At 38.4% G+C, this 25043-nt stretch overlaps 1 protein-coding gene across 1 annotated transcript in view; it reads left to right on the top strand.

The window, feature by feature from the left end:
• The window catches only part of STON2 (stonin 2), an 86924-nt gene that overhangs the window by 51621 nt on the left and 10260 nt on the right, over nt 1-25043 (top strand). The window contains exon 5 of the mRNA XM_032232431.1: nt 17287-19149. Within this exon, the coding sequence (XP_032088322.1) occupies nt 17287-19149 (1863 nt within the window). The remainder of the gene's footprint in view (nt 1-17286; nt 19150-25043) is intronic.

Below are 25043 nucleotides of genomic sequence, written 5' to 3'. Positions count from 1 at the left end.
GACAATATGTATGACCAGTGGGCCCAGAATTTATTTTTAAGTGTCTGCCATTATAGAGAGAGACTATATTTAAAAGATGATATAGAAGAAGAAGAACAAGTTTTACTGGACAAGACTGATACTGTTTTGAAAGTGGATTTAAAAATCAGGTCACAAGAATGATAAGGGAAAAGATGCTATATGGGATATACAAACAAAACCAGTTGATGTCTTAATAATTAAAAAGTCTATACAAATAAACTAAAAATGTGACCTAGCTAACTTTCCCTTATTGGATTTACAAAAGAGGCTTGTTAAAGTTTTGAAGAATCTTGTGTGAAGAGACAAAGAGAAAAAAATGAAATCAAATTCTAGGATATTGTTAAAAGCGATTAAAGATCAATATTGTTAAAAATAAAAGGCAAGAATATAAATTATTTTATTTGATCAAGGTTAAATTAGATGTGTTGTTATCTCTGGTAACCCCTAATGCATGTTTGCTGATCAGGACTGACCAATGAGCTTTTAAAGTTTTATTTATAGCTAAGAGACGAGATATGACAAGAAGATATCATTTATTGTATTTTAAAAGGTGATAAGTTATTAAAATTGTTTATACTTGTGATGAAGAGGGAAGATGTTTCTTTATACAGTACATTTATTTCTCTTTACTATATTCTTATCTCTTGTTTGTTTTCTGCTATTCTAGTTCTTCTTTTCTGCACTTTTTCTTTTTGTTTTCTTGGTTTTAATTTTAAATTTTGTGTGTGTGTGTTTGTGTGTTGGAAAAAAGTGTGTTGATGTTGATGTCATAATCTTAACATCATGTTTAAAAGGCTATCAGAACTAACTAACTATGGCGTTTAGGTTTGGGTAAACCCAGTCATATGAGCTGCTTGAGCACAATCCAGCCATAGAACTTGCACCCTACCAGGCAGTCAGATCATTTACATGTTGCTCTAGTCCAGTGAAAATAACCTGCAGGAAAACATCTACTATACTTCCATGGGAATGTTTAAAGGCTCCCTTGCTGAGAATATTTTATCTAGTTCTCTCCCTGTTTTCTGCTGGGAAGATAACTGTAAGTTCTGTAGGACAGACTGGCCCCGCATTAGCTATCTGTTGAAAATGAAAAGTATCTTCCTTTCTATAATAATGATCCAATTTGTTGCTGCTGTTGTTCATACTTCTCTGCAAAACAAAACACTTGTCCTTGATAAAATGTGATACTTGATTCCATGTGCTTTGCAAAAGAGGAAAGGATTTATGTCATTCATATTAAGTTGCTTGTTTTGCAGCTATTTTATAGCCTAAAGGGTCAAGTCCTGGCCAGACACAAGGACTAAAATATTAATATATATAAACTTTTAAAGTTTTATGCTTTAATCTCCCAGGTCGTTTCATTACATTTATTTAGTTGTAGATAGAATAAAATAGAATAGAATAGAGCAGAGCAGAGCAGAGCAGAGCAGAATAGAATAACTGAGTTGGAAGGGACATTGGAGGTCTTCTAGTCCAACCCCCTGCTTAGGCAGGAAACCCTACATCACTTCAGACAAGTGGTTATCCAATATCTTCTTAACAATTTCCAGTGTTGGAGCATTCACAACTACTGGAGGCAAGTTGTTTGATTAATGGTTCTAGTCCCTTAGTTCTAGGGAAATTTCTCCTTAGTTCTACTTATTCTACTTAGTTCTACTTCTATTTATTAAATCTATTTGCTGATGAGTGGCTAAATAAATAAATAATCATAAAATTATCATATGTAGAAGCAACTCTTTTGCAATTGGTGGTAGTAACAGCAGTTAGAAATGGGAAATTCTGTTCTACCTTATTTACTTTTGTAAAAATGACTTTCATAGGGCAAAATAAATAATCTCACCTCTGTTGTAAAGAACTCAGATAATGAAAAGCTTGTTTAGAATCCAGTTTAGTTCTGAAATTTGGGTACAAAGAAAATAGTATTTCTTCTTTTCTCTCTCTTAAGAAAGATAAGAAAAATGTAGCAAACTTTTACCCTCAGTTAGATAGTAGTACTTTTTTTCTGTTTGGGAAAGGAGTTTGGTGGACTCCTGCCACTGATGCTAACATTTTAATTAAAAAATGTGCATAATTCATAAATTGTTCTCTGCAGCTCCTTCTTTAGTTCAGGCTGCATCATCAGTCATGGTTCTTTCTTTACTATGATTTTACATCAACAATAATGGTAGTGGCACAAATTCCTTTGATGTATAATAGTAAAAGCTATGAATCCTTGAATACCAGAAGAACCATAAGATTACAAGACTGTAATCTTATGGTGCTACAGGAGGAGGAGGAGGAGGAGGAGGAGGAGGAGGTGGTGGTGGTGGTGGTGGTGGTGGTGGTGGTGGTGGTGGTGGTGGAGGAGGAGGAGGAGGAGGAGGAGGAGGAGGAGGAGGAGGAGGAGGAGGAGGAGGAGGAGGAAATGTGTTCAGGAATTGAAGCCTGGCATTTCCTTATTAACTTCAGAATTTCTCTTTATTGAGTTATTGGATCAACTCATTATCTATCCTCTTTCCATTGTCACATTTGGAATCAAACGTGTCTCTACTTCCTGTGCTAACACATTAGACTGAGACTTATTTGACCATCTGCCTATCTAAGCATGCATAGCCATGCCTAATTGTGATGATGCAAAAATGCATGACAACATCAATGATGCAATTGCCATCCTATCATACTTGTATCACAACATCCCACACAAAAACACAAGAGGTGAAATTTGTACCACAATATTGCAAAATGTGTTTTTGTCACTTGCACTACCTTGCTCCTCTATAGGGTATCTGCACAAATATGCAAAAGCTATCCATTTTATCCTTCCTATCTGAAGTTTTTGAAATTACAAAATGAAACAAGAGTTATTCAATAAAGAAATATCAATCCATTAACTATTCTCAAATCATCTCTTGTGAAGCAAAAATAACACTGGAATCATAGGAAATATTATAGGTTTCATAATTATATGATGGTCTATGGTAGCTCATTGAGGTCAAAACTTCCCTCTAATATACAACAGAATATTGGATTTTTGTATGACATTTACTATTTTCCAGATGATTTGAACAAATGAAGTCCATTATTAAAGACTTTTTTGTTTGTTTAGGCTAATATTAATGTGATTTTAGCCAATATTCAGTATGTGATTGAAGTTGACCTCATTTGTAAGTATAAAGATTTCTGCATGTAACAAACAGTCTCATAGAAAGGAAAAAGAAAAACAACCCGAGGTGCATAGCTACCCTATGTTAACCTCTTGTCCCCTTTCAGCTGCAGCTGTTGAGATCTACACATAGGAAGGGGATATTCTGCTACAAAAATCATCTTTTCAGTACTTTGTTAACAATGAAACAAATCTATTTTTTTCATATACTTTGACACTAAGGGAGTTTCAGGACAATATGTAAATTTAGTGCATTTCTGGATTTGAATCTAATAAACTGTGAAGTACACACTGTAGGAAACAATTAAACATAGCCTTTCATGAAAGGGATAACCACACAATTGTGCTTCATTAAACGACACCTTGTGTTGGACAGAGATTTCGAATTGATTGGCTCATAGGACAAATAGCAGACTCTGCCATAGATTTCTGTTTGCTTTGCTGCTATAGCAACAGGTTGAGGGTTCTTTTTCTTCTTCTGTATTATCTGTGGTTTTTCAGTTAAACATATTCTTGGTGTATATAAAAAAGCTAAAGCAAAACTGGGGGCTAAAGGGTCAGATTTAGGTGTGATGGAATAACATTCTTAACATTTATTGCCAGGAAGGGAATCTTCTTGGGATAAGGTTTTTCTAGGGGTATATGGCAGTTTAGGTAAGGAGATTGCTCAAGTCACCATTTGCAGCCAAATGAACCTACCTTAACCTAAATATCTGTTTTAAAGACTTGCTTTCTGCATCTACCTTCTTAGGAAGGTAAATTGGTAAACTAATAGCGTGAGGATCCTGACTGCATGGTTATTGAATTTCCTATCATATCAAACCTCCTTATTTATTACATATTGTTACCGTGAAAGCACTTTTGGAATTGATCTTCTCTTCCCAGAAGACATTTTACTAATGTCTGTTTTTTAAAAAAATTCTGTTGTGGTCTTTTTAAAGTTTAATCTTCTGTCATTTCTTTGAACTTCAATAGAAGAATGTGTCAACTGTTCATTATTTTACTAAGAGTATAAAAGTTTACCTGAATAAACCACATTGGCACACAGAAGAAGCAAAACCAGCTCTGGGTTTCCCATGCAAAAAGAAGCATAGTAATTCCCCCTTTCCATTCAATCCAAAATGTCCACCAATCACTCCTGTTCATTTTGTAATGGGAAACAGCCAGCTACACTGGGACATCTGCTCAGTGTGTCCTTGAGATGCCAGCAATGTCTCACTGTGCCATTCTCCCACCCTTGCATTCCATCTACCCCCTCCCTGTTATGGTCAAGTTGTGAGGGAAGGAAAAATGTAGGTGAAAGTGCAAATCAGTCTTGACAGGATGCATATTCTTAAAAATAGCATTTAATAGAGTAGATTCAGTTTCCCAAAGAGTACTTCATAGCATATGGGCATCTGTCTGCAACTCTTTAAAATAGCCATATCTTTTCCCCAGATGACACAGCTAACGAGGTGTTGTGCAGTCATAACAAATAAGTGATTAAAATTAAGTCATAATACAGACTGATGTGCAAAGATCACTCATAAGAAGACATAATGGTTGTTTTCATAGAGAAATGTATGATGCAAGCCATCATTTCAGGCAGCAGAAGCCTATAATAGTCTAATACATCATCTAACTCTTGATCATGACAGCTCTATATGTCCTGCCATATAAAGCTTTTTAAAAAGCTTATTAAGATATTGTGTTTTTTTTTATTGTCTTTGTATGCTGGCTTGAATTACATGGATAATAAGGTGGTCTTACAAATCAAGCAGACAAATAAGTGTGTGTGCTCCCAAATCCTAACGGCATGAATGTAACACCGTGGGATATGCTACCTGTGGAAATGAGCCCATTATGAGTCAGAGGCAATCACAATCTTACAAATATTCTAGAGCAGGACAAAAAATTAGATATTTAAATGTCCAGAACTATTTGAAGTCAGTTCATATAAACTGTTATGTGGAATTGTCTGCACTATAGATGTGTATGCATGATTGTGCCTGAAAGGATGAAGGAAAAGATTGATTGGAACATTCAGTTTTAATATTTTAATACTTTGAATGGCTACCAAATGGCTACCGCCCTGAGTCTCTCGAGAGTGGGCGGCATACAAATCCTAATAAACGTAAACGTAAAAGTTTTCCTGGTAAAGAAAGAATTCCACCACTGAAAACCACTCACCTGCAAACAAATGAAATGAATGGCTCTATTATAACTCAGAATTAGCCCAGCTTTATAACAAGAAACAAGAGACTCCCTAGTTCCCCCCAAAAGGGGATATTTTGAGGATATGAAGTAGAATGCAATCTCACAATTATTATTAGGCATACCATTGCTCATTGTTGACTGTGTAGTTGTCTTACTGGTTAGCCTTTCTTCTGAAATTGCAAATTCAATGCTTAGTCTGGACTTTAATTCATTCTGTCCCTGCAAAGCAGCAGCAGGTAATGAGGACAAAAGTTGTAGAGAGGAAACAGTGACCTGGCCTCTTGCCAATTCCGTTTCCTGGATTTCTGTGATGCGACCCCTGGTAACCCCATGAATTTTGTCCATCTCTGCACACACACAAAGGGAACGAACAGAAAAGAAAGGACATCAGAAAGTTAAGAAAGCAATATTGGCTTCTGTTAATTTCCTGCAATTGTTTGCAGTTGCGTCCACAGTCAAAGCTTTATGATAAAGAATTGTTTATCTCCTTGACAGGAGTATCTGTCATTTAGTGATCTCAAAGAAAAAAGAAAGAAGGTCCTCTTTACTCCAGAGATGAAGGTCACTGTATGAATAGTGTTCTTGTTAAGGGAATGGCACCCACATTTTTTTTTTTTGCTTTTTTTTTGGAGTCTTGATGTCTGGCTTGAAAAAGATTTCAGTAACTACAAAAAGATTGTTGTGTTTGTGGAATCTCCAGGATCACCCGTTTCCAAAGAAGGGGAATATGGACTGCCCTCAAGTAGCATGGGTTGCTTCATGATCCCTTAATTGGGGTGCCATCAGGCTGTTATTCTGGTCAGAACAGGTGAAGAAAAACAGAGAGCTTATTTTCTGCCAGATTTACTTTCAGGTTGCCAGGGTGGTTTATTTTTGGTTCAGTTTTAATTCAGTGTTACTTGAATGGCCCTTCTTTAATTCTAGCTTGCTGTCTATAGATTGAATATAGTTGCTTTGTCTGCCTCTACCACAAGATTATCCATGACTGAGAAAACTGTCTAACTGTTTATTAACTCAAAAGATCTTGTGCAGGTAGTTTTATTCGCCATCTGCAATTTCTTCTTCATACTGAAGAATCGTGGGAGGAGGGGAAGGTGGGGGAATGAGATAGAAGGCACTTTCCAGACTGAAAGAACATGCTGTTATTTTGAGTAGTGAGACAGTCTTTGAAACTACTGAACTACCTTGGAGAAAATAGTGTTTTCATGCAACAAATAAGTTACAGCTGAGCCTTTTAGATAACTGTGTGTGTGAGAAATAGAAGAATAATATAGTGAGGCTCATGTGTCCAAGGTGTCCATTCATAGGTCATGCCAAGCCATCAAAATCGTTCTTTTAGGCTTATCATATTTTCTAATATACTTGAATGTAAGTCACAATTTATGCTTTAGAGTTATATATAAGCCCTCTGTAATTTATTCAACTACAATAAAACAAGCATGGATTAATATGATGCATGAACCCAGCCACTGTCTGTATTGTATAACATGAAAGCCAAATGTATATTTTATGTGCTTGCACATAAAAGACTCTGGCCTCAGTCTCTTGCATCTATTAATTCTACTGGGAAGATCCTCTATTCCAGGGGTCCCCAACCCCTGGGCCACAGCCAACTAGTGGACTGTGATCTGTTTGCAACTGGCCGCAGAAGCGGCAGCCGAACGTGCACGCAACCCCACTTGCATGAGCTGTAGATAACTGGGTGCATGCATGCTCCATTTGTGTTAGTGGAGGGTGCATGGGCCACCACTCGAACAAAGCTGGCTGCTCATGTGGAATCATCCCCTTTCCCCCTCCACCAAATTGCAAAGTCAGAAAGGTTGGGGAACCCTGCTCTATCCCACACATTGTAGAATAGTTTCCAATCACCTTATTTATGATATGACTCATTGCTGAATTGTTGTAAAATTAGGTCTATTGTTTTTAGAACTTTTACTCTGCTTGAAAGTCAAGGTATGTTATAAACAAAGCACTCCAATATTTAATAAAGCTCATCTAACTAGTTTATTTCTATTACATGGAGTGTCTGTGTGTGTGTCTTTCTGTAAGAGGGAGAGGGGATATTTTAAAATATCCAAAAAGAAAAATAAATAAGAATAGCAAAAACAAATGTCATTAAAACTTCTGTTTCACTCATGTATTAACAAAAAAGAGACCACTTTGCTTAAAAACACAAGTTTATTTTTGAAGAGAAGAATAATTGATACATTTTAAATAAACAGCCAGATTGGAAAAATTGTGAGCAGTTGGCTTGGGTGCTACCTTACTCTGCATAGCACATTATTTTTAAAATATTTCAAGGCTCCTTCTTTTATATCTTATGGTCAAATTAGTTTTGGATTAAAAAACGTCAAACTGAGGACACTTAAATGTGTTGACTTCCTTATAAGAAAGATTGTTATAATTTCATAGCCCAACCTTTAAGAAAAAGTTTATCAGCTGAAGATGCCAACATTTCTATAGTCTGGTCCTGCAACATTCCAGATACAAGTATACGGCTAAGAGGCATTAATCATCATTGTAGTAAAAATAACAAATTTAAATTCTTGTCATTTTGTCATCTGTTTATTCTCACAAGCTAGTTTGGTGAAGTGATTAAAGCACCGTTCCAAACCAGTAAAGTGTGAGATTTAATTGCATCTTATGCACAAAGCCAACTGGATGATTTGGGACCAGTCCTTCTCTTTCAGCCCTAGGAAGAAGGCAATGGTACCCCCCCCCTCTCAAAAATTACTTGTCCAGAAAATCAGCAAAAATCACGTCTAACTCAAAGGAAGTGAGTTACTTTGATGTTACCTCAAATTGATGTACTATCACTCAAGTCAACATCTTCTGTTATGAAGTAATCTTTAATTATCTTGAATCTCCTCTGCCCCTGGTGGATCTGTAGCATCCCTCTTTTTACTACTTGAATCCAAACTTTCTGTCTATTACTCCACTAACTAGAATATAACAGAGAGAAATAGGTTAATATATCTTCCTTTCACCTGTCAAAAGTGAAGAAAAATTTCATTCATTGTGCTTTCTTGGTAAGAGTTTAAAGTGAATGCACTATGCTATTTATCAGAATTAGAACAAGAAGAGATATCATACAAAAAGGCTGCTTGCCTGAACTTGCTTTCGCTTGGAGGTTTTAATAAAAGGTGGATAGCATCTTCTGTATGCTATTCTTTTGTCCCTGTCATTCCATTCCTGGAAAATAACAGTTTCTAAAATAGTCTTCACAGTAATGAATTATTAAGGATTCCAGACACAAAAACAGCTGAGTAGCTTGAAGAGGCATGCGTAAAGTTTCCCACCCCCTTAATTTGTAGAAATGTTTCTGAAGGATGGCTATAGATTTAGTGTTCAACAACATCTTAAAAGGCCACAACTTCTCATACTCTGAAGTAGACATATTCATTTAAGGATTATTTGTTATTATGGTTGTTAGCAATTTCTGGCCTCAGAGGCAATTTATCTCTGAATACCAATAACTTAGGAGCCAAAATGTTGAATCTCAGAGCCTTCAGGTTTTGGAGGAAGTATCCTGGAAGCATCTACTTTGTCAGTGTTGAAAATAGATGGCTTTTAGGGCTCTCTTAAGAGTTGTTGCTGTTCTTAAGGGCTCTCTTTGAGTTGTTGCTGTTCTTAAGATCTCTGATGTTTTTGGAATTGTTGTCTTACTCATAGTCATAATTTCTAAAATAGAACTGATGTTCTTAGGGCAGAACTAGATTACATGGGATTCTGATATTAATTCAAACATGATAAGGGGATATTTTGACAATGTCTTCTTAATTTCCTCAAGTCACAGTTTTTAGGGAGCACTACTCCTCTACTTGTTTTGTATGTTTTTAGGGAGCACTACTCCTCTACTTTTTATTCCTCCAGCCCAGGGGTGTCAAATTCAAGGCCCGGGGGCTGGATCCAGCCTGTGGGGCCACCCTAGAAACAGCAAATGACCGGCTAGTGGGGCCTCTGTGCGGCCCTCCTGAGCTCTGTTTTAGTCCTTTGCCAGTGAAAACAGAGCTTGGGGAGACTGCATGCAGCTCGCCTATACTCTGTTTTCAGCCGTGACGACCTCGCAACCCTCTGATAGTGAAAACAGCCCAGACAGGCCATGCACACTCCACTGAGCTCAGTTTTTGCTGGCAGAGAACTGCAAGAGGCCATCGCGGCAGAAAACGGAGCTCGACAAGTAATGTTGAGCTGGCCATGACCACCCAGGCCATGCCACCCCTGGCGCCCCAAGGTCAAACACAACCCTCAATGAATGAGTTTGACATCCCTTCTGTAGCCTATTCCTGGCCAAATAAATAACTGCACTGTAAGGAAATATATCAGTTATAGTATTGGAATCCAAGAGTCAAAACCTACAATGTCAGTTAACAAAACTTATATTTCTTCAAAATCCCCAGGTAAACATTTAAAATACTACAAATGATGGTTCAAATACCAACAACACAGTTATAATGCCAATAAAAATATCCCAAGCAAAGCAACAACAGTACTTATACGTGAGATATTTGTATAAGTGTATACTTCAACTATGAAATAGCCTAAAACCTACTAAAGTTTCTCTTACACAAACACACAGATTTTCAAGATGTCATTTTGTGAATAATAAAGGAGAAGTCCTCTAGACACTGTTAAAATAATCTATTCTCTAGACAGCAGAATGTGGATAAAAGGAAGCTTATTTCTTCCTCATCTTATGAATTATCATCAGTTCTGCTCTTCACCAACCTCTCCCTTTTTGAAACAGTTTGCTGCCCACGCAGCCTGCAATAGCCTTCAAATTGTTTTGGTTGTATATTCTGCAATTTATTACAATTATATTGAAGTTTTTGTGCATTTGAGAGAAACATTTGTTCCCAGGAATGAGATATTTTGCTTTCTATGTTTCAGTTAGTTCAAGGCCACCTATATAAGTCTGAAGATGTTATACATGTTCATATGCATAAGTAGTTGAGTAAGTACTATCTTTGAAAAGTAGAAATACCTTTAGAAGAAATATTTCTTATTTCATTACATTATGGATTAGATTGTATCCAAAATAGAAAAATTATGAAAACTATTCGGAAAACATAAAGATACAGTAAATATGCATTTGAATAGATGATCTAAGCTATTCTCTTTAGTAGAACAATAGTAAATGTTTACCTAGTATAGTATTACCGTTATTGCCATTGTACAAAATAAATACAACTAAATTGGTTGCCTAGACGAGCAGTATAATCATATAAGGAAAACATTTGCATTGGAAGTATAAAGGAAGGTCCTGGGCCCTGCAAAGGACAACTCTGGTGAGACTGCTAAATGTCATCCTCTGATTTCATAAATCAGGCCAACAAGATTTTTATTCTATAGATATCATTTCTCAGTATTTTCCAGGCTTTTTCTCTCTGGACAGGAATACTTGGTACTAGGTTGTCCGAGAATCTCCATAGACATCAGGAATTACGTTATCTTCATAACCTGTTCCATTTATGTTAGATTCATTTTTATTTTAAAACACAGAGCTACAAATCATTATGCTTAGTCATCGAAGAGCCTAACAGCACAATCTTATATACAACATTCAGGCAAGTTTGCATTTAATAGTGCTGCGTATATGCATTTGTGTGCATGTGTATCTTTCAGTCAGTGACAACTGACTTGGAAAAGTCTCTGTACTTTTCTTGTCAATACTTCACATTGATTTGCCATTGCCTGCTTCCTAAGGCTGAAACAGAGTGACTGGCCCCAGGTCATACAGCTGGCTTCATTCCTTAGGCAAAACTAGAACTCACAGTCTCCCTGATTCTAGCCTGATGCCTTAACCACTATACCGAACTCACTCTTAGTAATGCTTACTTCTTAGTATGTAGACAGAAGATTAAAGATGATATAAAATCAAATGTAAACTTTTAATTTAGAGTCTCAGGGATTATTTGATTATCACCTGTTATGTTGGTGTTGACTCTTTAACAACCATGTAGATAGGTTTTCTCCATGAAGAATATTTTCATGGTGTAAAATGAGCTATCAGTTCACAAGCACTTGAAAAATTGCAGTTTCAGAAATATTGAGAATGTTACTGAATATTATGTAGCATTGTATGTCAACAAAAAAGTACTTCTAAGGCAACCTACATGTGTTTTCAAATTCTGATTTCTTTGATAATTGGTCAGAGGTTCATCAGTGAGAAGAAATACCTGAAACATAGTTTGAGCAAGATCGCTCCCTTTCCCACAGCAAATAGTGGTGAAAGCTGAGTGTATTCTAAATCAGTGAGAATTCTTAATTCAAAAAGAAATTGTAATGAGGCCCATCATTGCCTGGTATGGGTACATTATTAGCTGTTAGATTCAGTTCTATGAGTGCAGTTGAGAATTTCAGGAAGCTGAAAATTAATTTTGTTTCTGATAGAGCAAGTTAATGAAAATAGCAAAAGAAGATAAACAATTATCCAAACTATCTACTTTACATGTGTCAAACTTGTCGCATCAAGTCATGTTTTGTGATGTTTTTCCCATTCACGGAGCTGGGGTGGGCGTGGCCTACATGTGATGCAGGCCGCCAGTTTGACACTTTTCATCTACTTAGTCTTACGCATAAGCTGTAGTCAGATGTTTATATACACTCTCCTCATTTAATGACTACATTCCAGTCCAATATTTTGGTCACTAAGCCAAATGGTTATGAGGTGATCATGTGACTGAGAAAGACATTACAAACATCATTGGTTGCTGTGCTCACATTCAGATAATGTGCCTCACTCATTTTCTCCCCCTTTTTTATTTTATTCCTTTGCAGGGTAGAGATTGCTTAAAGAAGTGATCTCTTCCCAAACAGCTTTTCTCTACAGGGTAGAACAAACTCAACTCTGTGACCTTAATTGCTTGACTAGAAGCCTCCTGCTGGCTGCACAACTGCCTGAAACTTACCAGAAACTTAATCAGTTTCACACTGAAGTCTTTTGTTGTCAAGTGCAAGAAATTTGGTGGGGAATGTCCACATCGGTCAGAAAATTGTTGTTTTTAAATCACTAAATGAGGTAGTTACTAAACAAGGAGTGGCTGTATTTCTTTTATGTGGATTTAAATAGCTGATAACACTCTAAAGTAGAAAACAGACTGGTTGAGGTTTTACCAATCATAACATAGAAGGAAATGGGTACACATGTAACCAAAATGCACAGATTTCTAGAAATCTAAGAGTCCCTGTTAATGTTCACACAAAATGATGGGACAATAGGGAAAATTGGAGCCTTGTGCTGGTCTGAAAAACTTCTACTTACAAAAAACTTGAAGATAGAGCCATTATATAAAAACTCTACTTAGCATTCTTTTATATGCTTGGGCACATTCCTATGCAACACCTCTAGGGAATTATCACATAGAGGTCTTTAAAGAGATTAACATAGAAATAGAGCAGTGACGTACAGTGAGGTTTATGGCTGGTGAGGCACTGACACAATTTTTTTTAGACCTGTGGACTTCAACTCCCAGAATTCCACAACTAGGCATGCTCAGTTCTGATTTAAAGCAACAGCATTTGTTTTTCTCCTTTGCGAAATAAGTTTCCTTCTTTCTTTTTCTTTTTCTTTTCAATTCCCCTCCTTCCTCCCTCTCAAACACACATGCACACACACACACACACACACACACACACAATCACACACACACACACACACAAGTTGGATTGGACTATCCTACCCCTTCCCTCTCTCACTCAAACAAACTCTCTCAAACAAGCATGCACACGCGCGTGCACACACACACACACAATCACACACACACACACAAGTTGGATTGGACTATCCTACCCCTTCCCTCTCTCACTCAAACAAACACTCTCTCTCAAACAAGCATGCACACACACACACGCACGTGCACACACACAAACACACACGAAGTTGGATTGGAGGGAGTCAGGGAGACCATAGGAGGAGGCAGGAAGCCAGTCAAAGAGCCATACTGGAGCATACACACTTTCCCCCAGCCCCGGAAGGATCCAGCCCAACTTCACTGATTACAGGTTTGAAAAGACAACGTGGGTGTGCCTGCAATCCAACTACACTTGGGGAGGGAGAGCATTTCCCTCCAGCCTTTGCCCAAAGCCCCGCAACAGGAGGATGAAGTTTGAATTCCTCCCCCTCCCTCCAACCCACACGTACCTTTTCCAGCTGTTTCAGAGAGGATTTCAACTCTGCTCTTGCCTGTCATCATGAAAAGAAAAAAAATTAAAAGGAAAAAGGCGAGAGCTGAGGTTAGGCTGAGCTAGTTGCTGCCTCACCGTGAATGACTGCTTAACTGTTTAAAAAAAGTGTCTAAAAAGTGCTCTCTATAGGAGGAGGCAGGAGAACAACGTGCCTCACCTACATTAGGAATTTTTAGGCTTTTAACCCTTGCTTAACTCTGCTCGAGTGATCATAAAACACCTAAAGTCAGACTAGATGAGGCACGTCATTCTCCTGCCTCCTCCTGTAGAGGGCGCTTTTTTAGAGGCTTTTTTTAAACAGTTAAGCACTAAGCAGAGTCATCCACGGTGACTCTGGCAGCAACTACCTCAGCCTGGCCTCAGCTCTTGCCTTTTTCCTTTTACATTTTTTTCTTTTCATGATGACAGTGGTGAGGCTCTGCCTCCCCTGACTGTACATCACTGAAATAGAGACATACCTTCACAGATATATACTGCCATATTTTGATAGCATATATAACAGTGATGGCCAACCTTTTTTGGCTGCCATGCCAAAAGCGAGGGAAGCACAGGAGGGGGTTATGCGCAAGCATGCCACACCCATAATGCTGTGCGCGCAAACCTCCCTGCTTTTGCTGTGGTTTTTTTCCCTTCTCCAGGCTCCATAGGCTTTCTAGGACCCTGGGAAGGGCAAAAACAGCCTCCTCTGCCTCCCCCCCCCCGATGCTCTCTGGAGGCCTCAGGAGCTTCCCAGAAGCCTCCAGAGGGCGAAAAACAGACCTACAGGGAACCTGGAAGTTCGGGAATGGTGATTTCAGGTTTCTCCATAGGGTCGTTTTTCGCCCTCCGGAGCCTTCAGGGAAGCCTCCTGAAGGCTCCAGAGGGTAAAACATGGTCCCAGGAGCAAACTGAAAATCCATTCCTGAACTTCCAGTTTTCCCGTAAGGCCAGTTTTTCACACTCCGGTGAAAAACAGACTCAAAAGAAGGCCAAAGTTAGCTGGCCAGCACACACATGTGTGCTGGCCAGCTGACAAGGTAATGCCTTGCGTGCGCTAACAAATGGCTCTGTGTGCCATCTGTGGCACATGTGCCATAGCTTCGCCATCACGTATATATAACATGGTAGGCTTTGTAATGGGCTGGTTGTTATACATGGCAATATTTGACCATATAATGATCTTTTCTCTGGCAAAAAAAATGTTAATGTAGTAAATATTCTGAATTTTAATATTAAAGTTAGGTTAAGTAATATTAACAATCAATATTAAACTATTTTAATCTGAAAACCAATATTTTTTATAATACAGTTTAGTTTTATGGCACCATCTTATGGTCACTATTAAATCATTTTTATTTAACAAAAGTCATGGTTCTATAGTTCTATTGAAGATTGACCACTTGGTTCATAATTCTCATGCAGCTACTATATAGTTATTCTTTGCTAAGTTGCTGTTTATTTTATATATAATTATTTTCTGACTACCCTTCAGAGAATGGTAGATATTCAATATTCTAGCTACACTGTTGATCAATAATCCAGTTCTTAAACTGAGATTAATGCAGTAAAGAATTTACTGTCATCTACTATGGAAAATCCAGTGTTAAAATCTTTTAGGAACTACTGAGATAAGGATAAAAATTGTTCGCCTAATGGTACCATGAATGGTATATTTGAGAGACTACAAATATACTGTGTATTTACTACTGTGTATTTAGTCTAATTTAGAACATAGAATAACAGAATTGGAAGGGTCCTTGGAGGTCTTCTACTCCAACCTCCTGCCCAAGTAGGAGCCCCTATACCAGTGCTGGCAAACCTTTTTGGCTCCCCTGCCAAAAGAGGGGGGAGCTTATGGGGATCATGCGTGGGTGTGCCAACCCATAATGCTATGCGCACAACACCAGTGTGGGTATGACCAAAGCCCCTCTTGCTTTTGGAGCTGTTTTTTCACTCTCCCCAGGCTCCAGAGGCTTTCTAGGAGCCTGGGGAGGGTGAAAACAGCCTCCTTCAGGCCCCCTCCAGAGGCCTCAGGAGCTTCCCTGAAGCCTCCAGAGGGCGAAAAACTGGCCTACGGGGAAACCAGAAGTTCAGGAATGGTGACTTCCGGTTTCTCTGTAGGGTCAATTTTTGACTTCCGGAGCCTCCTGAAGGCCACTGAAGGCTCCAGAGGGCGAAAAATGACCTCAAAAGAAGGTTGAAGTCAGCTGGCCAGAGTGCACCCTGTACCGTTTCAGACAGTTAGGTTCACCATCATGGCCCTATAACATTTCAGACAGATAACTGTCTAATCTCTTCTTAAAAGCCTCCAGTGATGAAGCACCATAATTTCTGAAGGCAAGCCATTCCACTGGTTTTGTAGGATCAGTTCTTAGTTTTGAGATTTGAGTATACACTGAAGGCAAATGCTCATACCTGTTCAGTCTTTCACATGGTTTCATGATTTCAGTCAAGTATTTACATACAATAAAATGCTTTACTACTTTATGCTCTACAATTTGTTGAAGTTAATGAATAAACTTCACTCTAGTCGTATATATTCTGTGGTGATAAGATCTAACTCGGCTGTCAAACTCCCAGCCCACGGGCCAGATGTGGCCACCCCCACACCCAGTTTAGCAAAGGGGAGGAAGTACCAATGCGTCATGTGACACCACCACGGCAATGTGAGTTTGGCACCCCTGATGTAACTATTGCGTCTGCAGGAATTGTTATTTTGGTATACCTTTATATATCAAAATATGTGCATCTATCTCTTTAACAGAAGCATACAGAAAAGTAGAATTTGTCTAGGAATATAAAAAGAATGTTACCTGCAGTAAGGCAGAGGATCTATTTAATACATCATCATGTTTCTCGTATTCTTCTTCTATAGGAAACACACAAGTAGAACAGAATAGTTTTCTGCTATTGTTCCTCAGCAATCAATGCTTCTGTTCCTGGATATAGCCTTGAGCTCTTAAAGAAAGGCGAGATGTAAGTGGAAAAGAACAGTAACATGTAAGAGGATGTTTCCCACTGCAGGCAGAAGATTTTGCACTTATAGTGAAGGGAAAAATTCTACACCACTTCTCTACAACAGGATTCTAGTAGCATCTTTTCTGACTAAAAAAAAGCTTATCAAAAGGCATATGTTTTGTGACTGGAACTCTCTTTATCAGTTGTTTAGAGACTTTTTGCTTTCAGAAAGTCCTGTAGCTTAAATTCGCTAGTTCTTACATTGTCTTTATAAGAGACAGGAGTCTGTTTTTCCACTAGCCATGTATATTTCCATTCTAAAACTGGTTTTTGACATTGCAATAAATATGCACTCATACAGATGTGACAACATGAAATGTTATCTTTAATAAAATATCTGATCTATTTTAAACATACATAAGAGCTAGGACAATCTCACAAGGAGAAAAGGCCTTATACAATGGTCATCCTTAACTCTCTGCTCTTATTTTCTGTAAAAGAAATATAATATCTGCAAGTTATTTAATAGATTTTATAGATTCTACTAGTTTACCTAAAGCTATCTAAACAATATAAGAAAGCTGATTTTGAGAAGGGTGGTTTTATTTCTGTTAAGATTTTATTAATGACTTCTATATAAATGAGATAAAAGGGACCATTAATATAACTTGCTCTTCCCACAGAAAACCTTATGAGCCTACTGGAATATCTTCATTCCTTCATTACTATGTAATCAATATGTGTATAATAAAAATATCTCAGTCATTGTGTAGTAATTATATTCTTTTTTTTCCTTCTGCCAGACAATTCTTCATCTCTTCTTGAAGATGAGGAGCTAGGTATGGAGGCCACCAGCTGGCAGCTGAACAACACATCCATTAATGGCCACGATGAAAGTGCAACCACAGCCCGTTTCCCCAGCTGGGTGACTTTTGATGACAATGAAGTTAGTTCCACTTCTCCAATAACTACATCTCCTGTGAAAGAAGAATCCTCATCGTTATCAGAAGGAGCAATAACAGCAACCACACAGGTCATAGAAGGGAACACTAGTACCCCTTTATCCTTTAAAAAAAGGGAACGCCCCAAGAGCACCTTGGGTGATTTTTCTAAAGTTCAAAAGCTTGATCTTTCTTCCATCACCTTGGTGCCATCAGTTGGTGGAACACCACCCTGGAGTGCTACTAATCCTTTCCTTGATGTATCATTAAAAGATGTTCAACCTTCTCCTATCAATCCATTCAGTTCTTTTTTTGAGGAAAGGGACAGGCGTACCCAAAGCAACTCTCTCTCTGGAAACACTAGTAAAAACCAGAGAGATTCTCTTCTTATCCTTCACCAGGAACCTGATTCCATTAGCTTCAATGAGCCAAGTAAACACCTCAAACATAGAGATGCTATTGAGCAACTTAAGCAGCTCCATATTGGTGATCCAGATCAGCTGAACATCCTCAGTCTACCAGATGATGACCCTACAATCTCCACTGAGCTCTATAATACCTTGTCCACTTTGGGGCCACCTCAGCAAAAAGATGGCTGGCCAATGATGCTGAGGATACCTGAAAAAAAGAATATAATGTCTTCTAGGCACTGGGGTCCAATATATGTCAAACTGAAAGACAGAAGATATATACAGCTCTTCTATGAAAAGGGACTGGAAAAACCTTTTAAGGAATTCAAGCTTGAAATAAATCATGAGGTTTCAGAGCCCAAGCTTCAAAATTATGATGAAAATGGAAGGATACATAGTGTGAGAATAGACCGTGTTACTTACAAAGAAAAAAAGAAATACCAACCAAAGCCAGCTGTTTCTCACATAGCAGAAAAAGAACAGGTTATTAAGCTAGGCACCACCATTTATAATGATTTCCTTAGCTTTATCAGGGCTGTTCAGGATTCATTGATGGATTTGCCTGCTTCCTCAACAGATTTAAGTACAGTAGGACTTAATTACCAAGAGGAAGAAATCACTGTTGATGTAAAGGATGAATTCTATGGAATTTTGGCCAAAGGAGACAACAGGATCTTGCAGCATAATGTACTGACACGAGTGCATGTGCTCAGCTTTCTTTCTGGACTGGCAGAGTGTAGGCTGGGCCTCAACGACATTCTTATTAAAGGGAATGAAATAGTTTTGCGGCAGGACATCATGCCCACCACCACCACCAAGTGGATTCAATTGAATGATTGCCATTTCCATTCATGTGTGGATGAAGAGGCATTTGCCAGTGCCCGTGTCATTATGTTTAACCCTTTGGATGCTTGCCGATTTGAACTGATGCGCTTCAGGAGTGTCTTTTCTGAGAAGACCATGCCTTTTACTTTAAGGGTTACGGCTAGTGTCAATGGTGCTGAGGTGGAGCTTCAGAGCTGGCTGATGATGTCACCAGGGTTCTCATCCAACAGAGATCCTCTAAGTCAAGTCCCCTGTGAAAACGTGATGATTCGTTATCCTGTGCCACATAAGTGGGTGAAAAACTTCAGGAGAGACAGTGTCCTTGGGGAGAAGTCCTTGAAAGCAAAGGTGAACAAAACTGCTAGCTTTGGATCCACCAGCGTGTCTGGCTCTGAGCCAGCAATGAGGGTAACACTAGGAACTGCCAAATACGAGCATGCTTTCAATTCCATTGTGTGGAGGATAAATCGCCTACCTGATAAAAATTCTGGTGGGTACTGCTGCATGAATTAGATTAGCTTGTAAGAAAGACACATTAGTATAGTTTTTCAATACCTTGTTCAGAAATTCAAATCCTTGTGTAAAATGAAGTTGTTCCCTTTTCTGAAAGTATGACTATGTAGTAGTAACAATAACAATAATAATTTTATCATCAGCTTTCTTTAAAAAAAAAAGGCTTTGGGGTGGAGAAGGGTGGATCTAGCCCAGTGGTGAAATTCAAATTTTTTTACTACCAGTTCTGTGGGTGTGGCTTGGTGGGCATGGCAGGGGAAGGAAACTGCAAAATCTCCATTCTCACCCACTCCAGGGGAAGGATATTGCAAAATCTCCATTCCCATCCCACTCTGGGACAAGCTAGAGGCGGTATTTGCTGGTTCTCTGAACTACTCAAAATTTCCACTACTGTTTCTTCAGAACTGCTGAATTTCACCCCTGATGTAGTCCTTCACTGCAACTCTTAAAGTGTCAAGCATCTGATCGTGTGGTAGACTCCTTGCCCAACAGCCAAATAGTTTTCAATTTCCACAAGGATAATATCAGGAGAAAGATAATGAGGGACCTGATAATGTACTAATGCAATATTTTTCAGCTTGCTAACTATTTTTATTTTGTTGTAAAATCAAGGAAAAGTCTAATATGAAGCTTTTCCCTTATTCAGTTTCAACCACTAAGCAGTCCTCCTTCAGAATATTATTTCTTGTGGAAAATCTCACAAGACTTATTAGCAGTACAAAAAGAAGAAGCTATAATACATTGAGCCTTCTGAAGATGTAACTGACAATCTGCCAGAAAAACCAGTACTTTCAGAATTGAAACCTCAGTGAAAGGCACCAGCCAGCCTTTCTCACATGTAAAGTAGCTCTCAGCATGTGTGAGATTCCAGAACTGTTCCTTTGTTCAGAATCTTTAGGAAGTTACATATTAAAATTCCACCTAATATACTCTGTTCTCAGCTGGAACTGAGGAACGGAACTCCTAGAATTTTTATTACTAATGGATTGTTTTTATTAGTTTTAACTCTGCTCTAATGTTGAGAACAACTACCACATCTTTCTTCAGCACTTTGGCAGAGGAATTTCAGAGAATGCTGATAACTGCCTGACTACAGTACAGCATCATCTTGTCTGGACATGCCTGATCTCTTGGCATGTTACAAGCAAGGCTGTATTGAGAGCAGAGTAAATTCCTTTCTTTCACATCAGCTTTGTTGCTGAAACATACGAAAAAATAAGACTGTTTTCCCAGGCAATTGAGGGTTTAGTATGTTTTTCAACTGAAGGCCCATGACCATCTTCTGTAAAATTGGACAGTGAACAGGAAATGTATTAAATAAATTACATTATAAATGTATAAGCTGCCCAGAGTCACCTTATAGGGGAGATCAGTGACATATAAGTTTAATAAATAAGTACATTAAAATAACTATAGCACAGTAGTTCTAGCCCAGGGGTCAGCAACCCGCGGCTCTGGATGTCACTCTTTCATCCCTCTGCTGCAGCTCCCTGTTGTTCAAAGTATGCGTCACAACCACCAATATGTGACACCTGCTGGCACACACTGTATTGAGCTTTTTGACCCCCGGTAGGCCAACCATGGATAAATCCAAGAAAAGAAAAGTTTCAGAAGAAAACAGAATGTTTAATTCAACTACATATGCTAGTTTTGTGGCCGCTCAGGAAATAGTCAGGCATGGGAAGGGCTTTGTGGCTCCCGGAGTTTTCTGTGGGAAACGGGTCCAAATGGCTCTTTGAGTGCCAACCCCATTGTTTTTTTTTTTTTTGTTTTTGTTTTTTTTTTTTTTATTTTTTTTTTTTAACTTTTTCCATGTATATATCTTTTATTTCATTTTCATTTTCATTTTATACAATCACTTATATACTGTGCATAAAAAAAAGAAAAAAGGAAAAAAAAAACCCAACATAACACTTCATTCCCCCATACACCCTCTCTTCTCCCCCTCCAACTTTCCTTTCACCCCTCCAGCATTCCCCTCTTCTACTTCCCTACCCCCTCAGACATCTCCCCCTCCCTCCATTTCACCCTCCTTACATTCCCTCTCACTCCCTCTTTACTTCTCCCTTCTCTTTCCCTCTTCTCCTCACTTTGGTGTATCCATACAATTCAATTTGTTTTTTACAATAGAAGTAGAAAAAGAAAAAAAGAAAAAAAAAGAAAAACGAGCCGCAGTACACAAGTGAATTCTTATTGTTCTAAGGATTGAAACTGTAATTCCACCCTCCCCCCTCCCCCCTATAATCCCCCCTCCCTAACCCCCTTACGGCTTCGCAGGTCCCATGCCCGGCATAATTCTTTAACAAGCATTTAAGTATAATAAGGCCAGCTAACTTTAAAATTGAAAAAATAAGATAAAAGTAAAGCCAAAAAGAAAAAGGAAAAATAGTAGAAAATAAGAAATAAAAAAAAAAAAAACACCCACACTCACACACAAAAAGAAGAAAGAAACAAAAAGGGTCAATAAACCCACTACGTTAACACAGCTTCCCATTATCTGTAAATCTTAAACAATGTGACTCATTCCAAATTTCGGTTATTTTGCTACTTGCAGGGTTTCAAACTGTATTAGAGCCAGGTAAGTTGATCAATTAGAATTCCCCAACTAAAAGTCTCCTTGCTTTGTCTATCTATTCAGACCTTTAATTTATCTCTTTTTTATCCAAATATCCAAACCTTTCTATAACACCATTAAACTCAAATACTTCTTTCATTTTTCATTTCCAACACCTCCCTTTCTATCCTTACCCACCTCCACATATAAATTTTTTACCTTCCACCCTGCCTTTATCCATATCCACATATATATTTTATCCACATTCATTGCTCCTCCCATGTTTACTCCACTTTCCTGAAGATTCTCCGACCAATCTTTCTTAACTTTATATTGATATAGCAACTCAAACAAACATCAGCTTGCGTTCTAGCCCCAGGTAATCTACTTAAACTTTCGCTGCCCTTCCCTCTCCCACGCACCTCCCAACTCCGTTCGTCCCAAACCGCAACTCAAAAAGATCACAATTTCCGCTCTCCTCGCCTAAGAAAATAGTTCATGCACAATTTGAGTTAGAGTTCAGACAAAACTTCTGTACAATATATGTCCACAATCAGCAACGCTTCTTTCAGTCTCCATGTCTCATCCTCGATATGCCACTTTTCCATTTTATCCCAGACGGAAATCATAAAACTTTAAAAACATCGCTTAGTCTTTATTCTTTAGTCTTCTGCCCTTCCGGAAGAGAAAAACAACACCCTCCGCCTTGTAGCCACGTGTCTCGCTGTTTGTCTTCTCCTTCTCCTTGCCTCTCCCCAGATCCGGATGAATCAGGAAGTCCCGCCTTCAGGGTCTCGTAGTAAAATTTTCGGGCTTCACAGACGGAGTTAATGCGGTGTTTTTGATTGCCAAATGTAACTGTAATACCAGCTGGGACTTCCCATTTGTATGGAATCTGAGAGTTTCTGAGTTCTTCGGTTAAGAAAGCGTACTGTCTTCTTGTTCTTAATATTTGAAATGGTATCTCTTTAAAAACAATCAAGTCCTCCCCATCAATTATCAACCTCTTTCCGTAAAGCCTCTGTATTATCTCATTTCTAGATTCCCTTGTAGTAAAGTATATTATTATGTCCCTCGGAAGCTGTCGCTGTTTTGCTACCCAGGAATTCTGGCGGTAAATTCTTTGAATCTGCCAATCAAAGTTAAGTCCCGGACTTCCCACCAAGCGACTGAAAGCCTCAAAGAATGTCTGTTTCAAATTCTCCTGTTGGTTTTCACGCAGTCCTCTAACTCGTATAGCAAAGGCAGTCTTATCATAATTTATCATGACAAGTTCTTTTTGAGCAGTTTCAATTTGCTGTTCTAACGTTTGAATTTTTGATATCAGATTAAGGTTAGTTTCTTCCAAAAGTTCCAATTTGTCCTCCGTTTCAGCAATATAATCTGTCATGACTGTCATTACTCCGATCATATCCTGCTTTGCCTGAGCAATTTTAGCATCAAATTGATCACATAAATCCGATATCAGTTGATTAATCTCCTGTCTGAAATCATTAAGCGTTTTGAGAAGGAATTCTTGTGTTAGCAAATCTCCCGTGGAGGGTGTAGGAGACAAGGGTAGCGACTTCATAGCAATTTTTGGAGATATGTTATTAAGGAAGCGCTTCTGTTTAGGTTTGGGAGCCATTCCAGAATAAAAATAAAAGACAAGCAATCAAGCGAGCCAAAAATCAAAGTCTGTGCTCCCCTCAGTTAATCTTTTAGCAATTAGTACGGAGAAGCCTTCAGGAGGGTAGGGTCAACTAGCTACGTCAGATCAAACACAAAAGCTACGAGATCGCCATCTTGTGACGCAGCTAAAAAAGAAAGGGAGCCTTTTGCGAAATTGAAGCTGGTATTTTAAATAGTAATAGAAGAAATTCCTCGGGAATGGTCCCCGCCCGGATTGGCTTTTAAATAGCTTAGCTTTGTCCTGGGGGGGGAGGCAATCTGCCTAGGCTGCAAAAAAGGCAGCGCGGAAAACTGGCCGGAGTAAAGGCTCAGCTAATGTTGAACCTCTTCTCCATTCACAGCAAAAAGAAAAGCTATGAATTACAAAGAGATCCTAACGACTGACCTCCTCTCTGCCCCTTTCTGCCAGAAAGGGGAGATATCTATAGATCTTATGAGATATACGAACCAGAGTCCTGGCAGGAGCTTTATTGAGCTCCCGACGGCGGCAGCTCCTCCCCTCGAAGCCTCGAGTGCCAACCCCATTGTTGACAGGGAATCACAGCTAGCTTTAATTGTCAGATTAAAAACCATTAACAGAATTATTTTTCTCATAGTGGAAAGCATTCCTGTTTATGTCAGACAAGAAACACACATGAAATAAAGTCACGGATAATCAAATGAATAGCAGCAGAGGTATCAAGTAATAGAGGAGTGGTATAAAAAGGGAAGACAAAATCATGCTGCAGAATTGATATATTTTGAAGAAGTTTGTCAAAACAGTACTAGAAATGCTAAAAAGCATTTCATAGAACTGAAAGTTTTAGAAATGCATCTAGTTAAGATCTCAGAAACTGAAAAGGGTTAGTCACAGAATTTGAGCTTCTCTATGCTACGTGGAGATCTCTCCTGATTACATAAATCTTTTGAATAGCAATAGCAATAGCAATAGCAGTTCAACTTATATACCACTTCATAGGGCTTTTAGCCCTCTCTAAGCAATTTACAGAGTCAGCATATCACCCCCAACAATCTGGGTCCTCATTTTACCCACCTCGGAAGGATGGAAGGCTGAGTCAACCCTGAGCCGGTGAGATTTGAACTGCCGAGCTGTAGCTAACAGTTATCTGAAGTAGCCTGCAGTGCTGCACTCTAACCACTGCGCCACCTCGGCTCTTTTGAAGCGCAATCACTTATACTTTTACTTTTTATATAATCAAAAGTCTTAACAAAAATTTAAAAAAATGAATACTAAATGTATTTTCTTAATTACTTGTTACATATTTATAATATTAATTATCTCTATCCAGAAGCTGGATAACTCCACCAACTTATAGACTGGATTCCCATATGATTCTAAACAAATAAAATCAATGAACCAATGTAATAGTCACAATATAATCCTTTGCATGAATACTGTAGAACTGTTGCATATAAATGATTGGGGCATTGTAATCGATGGATGTTCATATGACCTTGGCATAACTAAATTTTATTTCTCACTTGGGCCTTGGTAAACTGATTTCGTGACGCATGGAAATAATTTGTCCATTCTGGATACAAGGCAAGTGCACAGCTGTCTTTTGTTGTGTTTAAGAAACAGCTGTTATGTCATAACTCTGAACTTTTTTTAAAAAAAAAGTTACGTTGGGCCAGTTTTAAGTTTT

This window comes from Thamnophis elegans, chromosome 1 (assembly GCF_009769535.1).
Source record: "Thamnophis elegans isolate rThaEle1 chromosome 1, rThaEle1.pri, whole genome shotgun sequence".
NCBI lineage: Eukaryota > Metazoa > Chordata > Lepidosauria > Squamata > Colubridae > Thamnophis > Thamnophis elegans.
This window is presented reverse-complemented; position numbering and strand designations above follow the sequence as displayed.